This window comes from Dryas octopetala, chromosome 4, assembly GCF_963921425.1.
Source record: "Dryas octopetala chromosome 4, drDryOcto1.1, whole genome shotgun sequence".
NCBI classification, from domain to species: domain Eukaryota; kingdom Viridiplantae; phylum Streptophyta; class Magnoliopsida; order Rosales; family Rosaceae; genus Dryas; species Dryas octopetala.
Window position 1 is genome coordinate 7,215,634 of NC_141369.1, and position 9,489 is coordinate 7,225,122.

At 44.5% G+C, this 9,489-nt stretch overlaps 1 protein-coding gene across 1 annotated transcript; it reads right to left on the reverse strand.

The window, feature by feature from the left end:
• Positions 1–4,403: 4,403 nt before the first annotated feature.
• Positions 4,404–6,161, reverse strand: LOC147286411 (uncharacterized). The gene is made up of 2 exons (XM_086240757.1): positions 5,884–6,161; positions 4,404–5,754 (listed from the first exon to the last, which is right to left on the reverse strand). The coding sequence occupies exons 1-2, from the start codon at positions 6,159–6,161 to the stop codon at positions 4,404–4,406; spliced, it is 1,629 nt and encodes a 542-aa protein (XP_086096883.1).
• Positions 6,162–9,489: the final 3,328 nt, after the last annotated feature.

Here is a 9,489-nt window from a genome sequence, read left to right on the forward strand (position 1 = left end):
TCCCAACAGTCACATTCATCTCTTTAAAAGACAATCTCCCTTAGACAAACTCTTCCCATGTTCATTACATCAATTTAGAAAATTAAACAAAGTGAGAGAGAGAGACTTAAGAGAGATTCAAGAAGAGAAGGGGCAGCCTCCGCTGCTCTTCAAGGAGACCTTGATAAGAACCCTCAACCTCTTTTCCAATTCTTTAGGATTTCGATCTCTGAGTAATAAGTATAATTAGAATGGGTAAGGGTATTGGCATTCCAAGAAAATCCAAAGACTTCTTGTTTTCATTTCTGTTTGGCAACTTTCTAAATTACAACCTTGTTGTCTTATTCTTGAATTTTTGTACTGTTCTAGAAGGAATTTGGTTTTGATATTATGAGTTTAGAAACTAGACATTTCAAGCTCTTTTAAGCTAAGAGTCACTTGATTTCGACATGTTATAGATTTATGGTGATTTTTGCAAAATGATCAAAGAAGCTGCCAGTTTTCTGCATATTTTTAAGGGAAAAATTTTCAAATAGGACACCTATTTTAGGGTCAATCTTAGTTTAGGACACCAGTTTGGGTTTGTATTAGTTTAGGACACATATTTAGGATTTGTATTAATGTGGGACAATCCGTAAACTCTGCTAAATTTTCGTCAACTCTGTTAAAAAAAATTAAAAAAACTATTAAAAAAAAAAACAAAAAAGTTACTACTTAAAATAAATTAAAATATTTTAAACTAATTTTATAATTTGTGAAAACTCTCATATCTCACCTCTCTCGATCTCTCATCTCTCTCGATCCCATCTCCACCCAACCCCAGTGCTCCTCCCAGCCCCGAACTCACCTTCTCAGCTCCATTTCCCTCTCTCCCAACCCCATCTCATGCACACTTCCTCCTCTTTTCTTTTTCTTCTTCCTCCCCTCTCCTCCCCGTCACTGGCCCTCCCCCCTGCTTCCCACCGAAACCCAGCTCCTCACTTATTTCTCTACCTCACTTTCTCTCCCCGCCCCTTTCCATTCACCCTCTGCCACCAACACCACCGAAACCCAGACCCCACAAATCCCACCTGACACCCAGAACTCCCAAAACCCCCGAAACCTAGAACCCACAAACCCACCTGAATCCCAGAACCCAAAAACCCACTCTCCTCTCTTCCCCCTTCCTCCCCACCCCAATCCCCTCCCAGCTGAATGGATTGTAAAAGCTTCTCCAAGATGAAAAATCTTCAAATATTTATAAATTGCAATGGGCGATTACCTAGAGATGTTGATTATCTCCCCAATGAGTTGGGATTGATTCCTAATAGAAACCTGCAATCTCATATCTCTTCCCCCTTCCTCTCCACTTTGATCCCCTCCCAGCAGCAAGCCCAGCCCGATTTGGCTTTGGGTATGTTGATGCTCAAAAATGGTAGAGCACTCAACGTCGAGTCAAACCACGTGGACCCGTTGACCTTCCACTGAGAGGATGCCACGTCGAAGTGGGGTAGGAACGGGTAGCTGAGCTTGACTAGTGAATAGTGGAGAAAACGTAATATCCGAAACACCTTGTGCAAACACACAAAAGTGAGCGGGAAGGGCACCGGTGTGGTACTCGCATTGTAGGAGTGCCACGTGTCACCTGTTTCGAGGATCCGAATGAGTTGACACGTATCGGGGCCTAGGAGGCTAGAGCTTGGGAGGCCGGAGCTTAGGAAGTTAGGGCCTAGGAGGCCGGAGCCTAGAAGGCCGGGGCCTAGGAGGCCGGGGGCTAGGAGCCTAGGAGCCTAGGAAGGGCTTAATCTTTGGGCCTAGGAGGTCGGTGCCTAGGAGCCCAGGAGCCTAGGAAAGGCTTAGCCTTTGCGCCTAGGAAGACCTTTGCTTAGGCCTAAACGACATGATGTTAAGTCTTATGTGACTTGTCGTTATGTCCAGATGATTAGTGATACGAACAGAAGTCCCTCAAGTTTCCGAGCAAAAGGTACTTCTTGGTTAGGAACTTTGTACACAAAGAAGTCCGAGCAGAACGACAAGTGACCACATACTTGTTCCTGCCTAATAAAGAGGTGAGCAAACTGCTCAAAACTGTCCAAGAGAGCTTGTCCATGGTGATGGAAAGTGAAGGGAAGGACACTAGTAGTGAGGACAGTGATGATGGAGAGACACTCACAAGTGGTGGTGATGTGGATAGGCATATGGCGCCTAAGACGTACTGGTCTGTTGATGGGCTGTGTGAGAACATGATGAAAGAGGAAGAGCTTGAAAATTGAGGGTGGAGTTCCAAATTCCCGATTACATCCATCTGAGCCTCCCAGGAGAAGGTGATGTCTTGAGCGACCTGCCGGAAGGGCATATTTTGTGTTTTGCCAAAAGTTTTCACCATGAGTTTAGACTTTCTCTCCATCCATACTTTCAATATATCCTAAGGAAGTTAGGAGTGGCGCCGGCTCAACTAGCACCCAATAGTTGGAGGACATTAATTGGGTTGTATGTATTGTTCAGAGATGAAGGGTATGGTGCCCCGAATATGGCTCAATTCACACACTTGTTTGAAATTAAGTCAAGTCCCAATATGCGAGGGTGGGTGTACTGCTCTCAATTGCCAAACGGGCAGTTCACCGATGACACGACTCGCCAAATACAGGTGGGCCACCCAGATGTGCACAAGGACTGGAAGAAAAAATGGTTTTTCGCAAGTGGAGCCTGGGAATTCGGCTGGAGTGAGAGGGTGACCATGAATAGAGTGTCGACAAATTTCCACATAATAGGTTGTCCGGTTGACCCAAAGCGTTGGTCTTTGTACACTTTGATTATTAGCTGAGCCACTCAATTTTTGGTTGTACAACTTATCCTCACAAGGTTGTGCTTGTACTAATAGTAGTCTTTGATTATTTGTTTTTGCAAGGGGTGATTAGGAGAGGCTTCCATTGTCGGAAAAGAGTGTGGAAGAGGTGCGGAAAGTGCTTAGTCGACCTGCACGAAAGTTGAGCGCCGCATACCTCCTGTCTCTTGAGAATTTGGCCAAGTACGGCTTTGGAGCCCCAGGTGAGTCTCTGTACTTCCCCTCTTGAAGTGTTCGTTGATGAGAAAATAACTTGTGCTCATTGGTTGTGTTGGTCTTACAGTGAAGAAGACAAGTAGATCGGTTGGTCCTGCCCCGCCTGCCCAGAGGAGGTTGATGATGGGGGCGCTGTTGGCCGGGGGTGGCTTGTTCCAAGTGAATACAAGTAGAGGCATGCCGGTGCCTGGGGGTATGAGGCATAGGGGGTCTACCAGCGTCCTTGATCAAAAGGTTACTTTTCATGGGAAGAAAAGGAAGATTGGAGTAGATGCAGCCGAGCATAGAGAGAGGGCAAGAAGGCAGCTAATGTGCCTGATCCGGCCCCAAAGGAGGATCGTCTGATACATCAGGCGATGACAGACTTTGGAGGGTCCTTGAAGAAGGGGAGGGACGACCAGGTGATCGGCAATGATGTGGAGCCTCTGGCTGTTTTGTAGCGGGCCTTTTCGGAGCATCATTATGAAATGTCAAAAGTTATATTTTATAGCATGTGATAACACTTATTGTGACATTCGACCTGGAAGACACTGTTTTTTACTTATCAGGCACATGTGAGTGTCCTTGCCACGGTGAAGAAGATGAAGGACGAGATGTTGAGCTTCGTGGTGTGGAAGGACATAGCGCTCTCAGCTGAGGAGAAAGTCAGTACCCTAGCCGGCCATAACAATGAGTTGCAGGCCGAGCTACTGCAGGTCAGGAAGGAGGCAGACCATGCTAGGCAAGAGTTGGAGCAGTGCAGGCAGGAGCTGAGCCAAGCCAGGTAAGAGTTGGACAACGAGTATAACAGCGGCTATGCAATTGGCTTTGGCGATTGCAAATTAGAGCTTGAGGAGATGTGCCATGATTTTGATTGGGACCGCGTGCGTGATCTGCTAGGGGCGGACAGTAATGATGGGCATGCAGACGTCCCGGATGAAGGTACTCAGGAAGTACAGCCCGAGGATGGAGTATCCACAGGTGGGGAGCATGACATGGGTGTGGAAGATGGTGATCTGGGAGAGGATCCCAAATAAATGTTTGGAGAAAACATGGCCCGGGGGCAAGGGTGAGCGGACCATTGCCTTATTTTTGTTTGAATTATATGGTCGGGTCGGATGTGGCCCGTACCGAATTGCAAACTCTTTTTATTATTAAGTTTGTACTTGATTGTATGTGGATGATTTGGAGGTTGTCCGACCCGTTATTGGGTAGAATGCCCTTCCTTTTAATACATAGTATTGTGGAAAGACCATATCATCATAGGACCATGCAAAGACTTCAGCATTGGCATGAAGGAAGTGGATGAGTTCTTCTCGGAGACCAACATTTAGCTGGGTTCCGACCCGAACCTTTCAATCCAGGTAGGTAGGTGAGATGAGAACTTCAGCCACACAATTGTCATCTAGTTGGGCAATAGTTTTGAAAGACGCATCATGGGAAGGTCCGGGGTAGGGCAGGTGGGGGAGTCAAAAATAGCCATAGAGGGCTTGGCTTCTTTTTTCTTCTTGACTGAAGTCATATAGCATGACCTGGCTGATACTTGATTGCCTTTGACTACCCCTGTTCCGCATGGGGTTGGGAACTTAATCAAAAGCAAGTGGGTGGAGATTATAACCTTGGGTTGGTTAAAGGCCGGTCGTCCTAGGATGACGTTGTAAGCCGTGGGGCAATCGACCACCAAAAATTGAATGGTTGTGGTAGCGGACGAAGGATACCTCCCGAGGGTGAGTGGGAGGTAGATTCCACCAAGAGGGGTAACCATGTCACCCGAAAAATTGAGTAAAGAAGCGACCGACCGGTCAAGCCTCTCCTGGTCAATTCCAAGGGCTATGAAGGCTGAGGTAAAGAGGATGTTGACGTAGCTACCACAATCGACAAGGATCCGAGCCACATCGAAATTAGCTATGGTGGCCTCAATAACCGAAGGGTTATCGTGTGGAAAGATTAAATCACGTTCTTCTTCCTCAGCAAAGGAAATGGGCAACCACCAGAGCTTTGGAGTCTTTTTGCCACGGTGGAAGTCTACAGCCATAACGCCGGAGCATTGTTGAGCACTTCGGGCGTATTCCTTCCTAGCCCTGTTGGAGTTGCCAGTGAGAGTCGGGCCACCACAGATGGTGTTAACTCGCCCCCGTCGTTGTCCTTCAACCTTGGCCTTCTCAGTGGCCTCCTTGTCCACAAAACCATCCAATTTTCCTGCCTGTACTAGAGTATGGCCATGGCCATGGTAAAGGCAAAAAACGTTCTTGTTAGCTCGGTACCGTGTTTGTGGTGGGCGGGGTGGGAGCTTAGGAAGTACGTCCTTGATTTGGGAATATAATTCTATATAAGTGACAGTGATGATGGTATATACCTTGAACCTTGAGGCATATGATGTGTGATAATTTTCCTCCCTTCGTTGTCCTCCACCTCTACCATCACTAAAGTGTTTCTTGAACTTTTTCCCGAGCCCCTCATACTGGTTACCCGAGTAGGGCTCGGGCTGGGGTGGTACTACGATGGCCTGGTTGGTATTTGGACGGTCCATGGTATACGGCTTCTTCCCATACGTTTTGAATTCAGCAGTAGCATAGGCAATGACCTCTTGCATGAGTTTCTTGTAGGTGTGCAGATTGCGGCGGTTGATTTCAAACAAAAAGTCCCCCTCTAGGAGACCACCCTTGAAAGCCGCAAAGGTTACCTTCTCATCACAGTTGCGACACCTAGATCGCTCTAGCTGAAATCGGGTGATATATTCTCGAAGGGATTCCTTGCTGCCCTAACGGACCCGCATCAGGTCATCCGTGGTGTAAATCCTCTCGGTCTGGATAATATACTAACCTAAAAAGAGCTATTGGAGCTCGTTGAAGCAATCAACCGAGCCGAGAAGAAGTTGATAGAACCAATCCCTTGTAGTGCCAGAGAGGGTAGAAGGGAAAGTCCGACACTTTATAATGTCATCGACACCCTTGGACTCTAGAGCTGACTGGAAACTCATGAGGTGGTCATATGGGTCTTCCTTCCCTATGTACGGAGCTATTTTGGGAGGTCGAACGTCGCCAACCGGGGGGATGGACATGATACGAGCTGTGAAAGGTCTAGGTAGCTCCCTTGTTTCCAAGGATGGGTGTCCACCACGACTTCCCCCCTCCACTCTCCTCAAGCGCTCACTGATGTCCATGAGGAGTCGTGTGAGCTGGTCGGCTGGTGGTGTAGGCGAAAGAGATCCGTTGTTATCAGAATCAGAGATTTACTTGTCCGTAAAAGCATCATCTCCTACAAGGCGTCCAGCCGAAAAAACCTGCTCTTCTTCCTGTCGTCGCTTGGGACGAATAGCCTCCTCCTCCTCAAAGTCTTGGGGACGTGGGTTGGATTCACCCCGGGTCGTCCGCTGCTCTTTTCGTCTAGACCGATTATCATAGAGCAGATGACGGAAGTCCCCATAAATGTGGAACTCTTCAGAGCGGGTAGAATGCTCGCCAGATTGGGCCCTGCCGACTGGGTGGACAAGCCTCTTTGGGAAACCTAGGGGGTGGGCGGCTAGCTTGCCCTGCATCCAATTGACGCGGAACATTTCGGTCCCTTCGAGGGTTCCTCCCCTCACCACCCTGGAGAGTGGTATGCTCTTCCCTTTTGTGGAAAAGTCGCTCGTACAACTGTGTTGTGTCCTTTTAGAGGTCGAGCTACTTTTGGGTTCGTTGGAGTTGAGCTTCCAACCGTTGGATGTATGCCTCTTGATCAGGTTCGGCAACCATCTTGCCTCGTTTGTCACCCAGTGGGGTGTTGTCGACTTGTTCGAGAATAGAACCTCTGTCAAACATTGCGGGGGTCAGAAGGTCGGAAGGTCGGGCTTTGCACCTTATCCGAGGGTAGAAAATCAAATGGGGAAAAGTTGCTACTTTCCCACAGACAGCGTCAAACTGTTGATGCTCAAAAATGGTAGAGCACTCAACATCGAGTCAAACCACGTGGGCTCGTTGACCTCCTGCTGAGAGGATGCCACGTCGAAGTGGGGTAGGAACGGGTAGCTGGGCCTGACTAGTGGATAGTGGAGAAAACGTAATATCCGAAGCACCCTGCGCAAACACACAAAAGTAAGCGGGAAGGGCACCGGTGTGGTACCGGCCGAACCTCTTTCTACGCTCAAGTCACTGTCAAGAGAATTTTTGAGCAGAGTGAGTGAATAATATAATAATGATTGAATTCCCTTTTCTGACAAGAAAGTACCTCTTTTATAGTACTTTTGGAAGAGTGTCAACCAATCCGGAGATGACACGTGTCCCTCGTGACGACTCACATTGTAGGAGTGCCACGTGTCACCTGTTTCGAGGATCCGAATGAGTTGACACGGGTCGAGGCCTAGGAGGCTGGAGCTTGGGAGGCCGAAGCTTAAGAGGTCAGGGCCTAGGAGGCCGGGGGTTAGGAGCCTAAGAGCCTAAGAGCCTATGAAGGGCTTAGTCTTTGGGCCTAGGAGGTCGGTGCCTAGGAGCCCAGGAACCTACGAAGGGCTTAGCCATTAGGCCTAGAAAGACTTTTGCTTAGGCCCAAACGACATGATGCTAAGTCTTATGTGACTTGTCGTTATGTCCAGATGATTAGTGACGGAAAATGACCAAATTATCCTTCATTTTAACGGAAATTTTTACAGAGTTGACGGATTGTCCCACATTAATAAAATTCTAAATATGTGTCCTAAACTAACACAAACCCAAACTGGTGTCCTAAACTAAGATTGACCCCAAAATAGGTATCTTGTTTGAAACTTTTTCCCTATTTTAAATTTGAAAAGTCTTAGGTTTTGATGCACGAATTCTGTTATACTTAGAGTTTAAATTTGAAATTTTTACAGTAGTTTGCAATGGTGATTTCAAAGCTTTTCTAATTAGTTTCACTCGATTTGGTTCAGTATACACGAAAATCACATTTTTTTACCACATGAACAGTGTTCTGCACATTTTTCAGTTTCTGGTGTGAGTTTGTCTCTTCGAAAACCCTATTTTCACAACTCCAAATGTCTTGAAAATGTTTATGCATGTGTATTAACATGTTAGCTAACTATCTGTGAAAAACCTTATGCAAATTATTTTTTTAGAATTTTATAAAAATAGGAGAGTAGGTGCTGCTCTGTTGAGGTTTTGAATTTGCTGTCTTGATGTAAAAGATGATTTTTCAATTCTAAAGCTTTGTGGCTTGTAAAACCTGTTTTTATAAGTCAAAATACACCCTTAAGGATGCCCTAGAGGCAGAAGGGAATCTATCTCCATTTAAAACAAGATTTGGGTTGTGAAACCTCACTTTTCAAAACAAAAATTTGGAATTTTGCCTCTGTGTAGTACCTCTTTTATCTTTGTGACTTTTGTTTTGGTCTTAATCATTGGAAATTATCTTGTTACATGATTTATGACTTGTCCAAGGTCAAATTTTGATTATTTATGGATTTGGGAATTTGGATGTCACTTGATTTAGCCATTAAGCCATTAAACTTTTAGGAAACCTTGAGCTTGTTATACTTGGACTGATTTCAAAATTATTGTGCTTTGGCTTAGAATTACAAACCACTTGAAAGTGCAGCAAAGAGAAGACTTCATTTCAGGCAAGGGGAGCTAGTCCACTTAAAACCCTATGTCTTTTCCTTATACTTATATAAATATATGTATATGTGCTTGTGTTTGATTTAATGATGTGAACTTTATATATTCTTTGTTTATATTATTAATTGTTTTACACTAGAATAACCAAGTTAATTACAAAGGAAACTCAACACTGCCTAGGTTATTGGTTTATTGTTGGAATGAATAATTGGTTTAATAAACTTGGTTTTGTGTATAAGAAATTCAACATGTATAGGCATGTTGATAACTTCAACTTGCTTTAAAAAGGAAATGTAACTTGAACTAGTGTGGCTCACGATTAGTATACACTTAGGTTGAATTAAGTGTAACTTGCAGCCCTCTACATGCATGAACCCAATACTAATTACCTAGTTACATGGCTTTTGATAAATAATGGATATCTTGCATAATGAAGTTTGTGCTTGAAACAAAATAGAATAATATATTTGGAACCTCGTTTTATTGCTTTACTGATTATTTGAAAAAGAAACTCATGGTAAAACATGTTGATGACTTCAACTTACTTAATCAACTTGAAAATCATTTCTTTACTTAAAATGAAGTTGGATTACACCTAGAATGATTTTATAGGATTTGCATAATTGGTAGTAATCCTAGGAGAACATGAACTGATTTCTTCACTCAATAATCTCACACAATCTTGAGGAAACTGTTTTAAGGAAAATAAAAGGATTGAACTAATAAGGGAACCATTAGTTATTTCTTTTCCTTAAATTGAATGAATGTGAATCTGCTTGCTTTATTAAAATTGCTCTTAGTGTACTTTTTTGTCTACACTAGTTGATTTTGAAGCATGATTTAAATAAATGATACAATGAATTTAATATGCATATATGAGGTTATCATTACATGATTTATTATGCATTTTATATATAT

Coding starts and splice junctions, on each gene's coding strand:
- LOC147286411 (XM_086240757.1), bottom strand. CDS start 6,161: ATGGACATCAGTGAGCGCTTGAGGAGAGTGGAGGGGGGAAGTCGTGGT. Junction 5,755..5,883: donor TCTGGCACTACAAGGGATTG/GTTCTATCAACT, acceptor CCGTTAGGGCAG/CAAGGAATCCCTTCGAGAAT.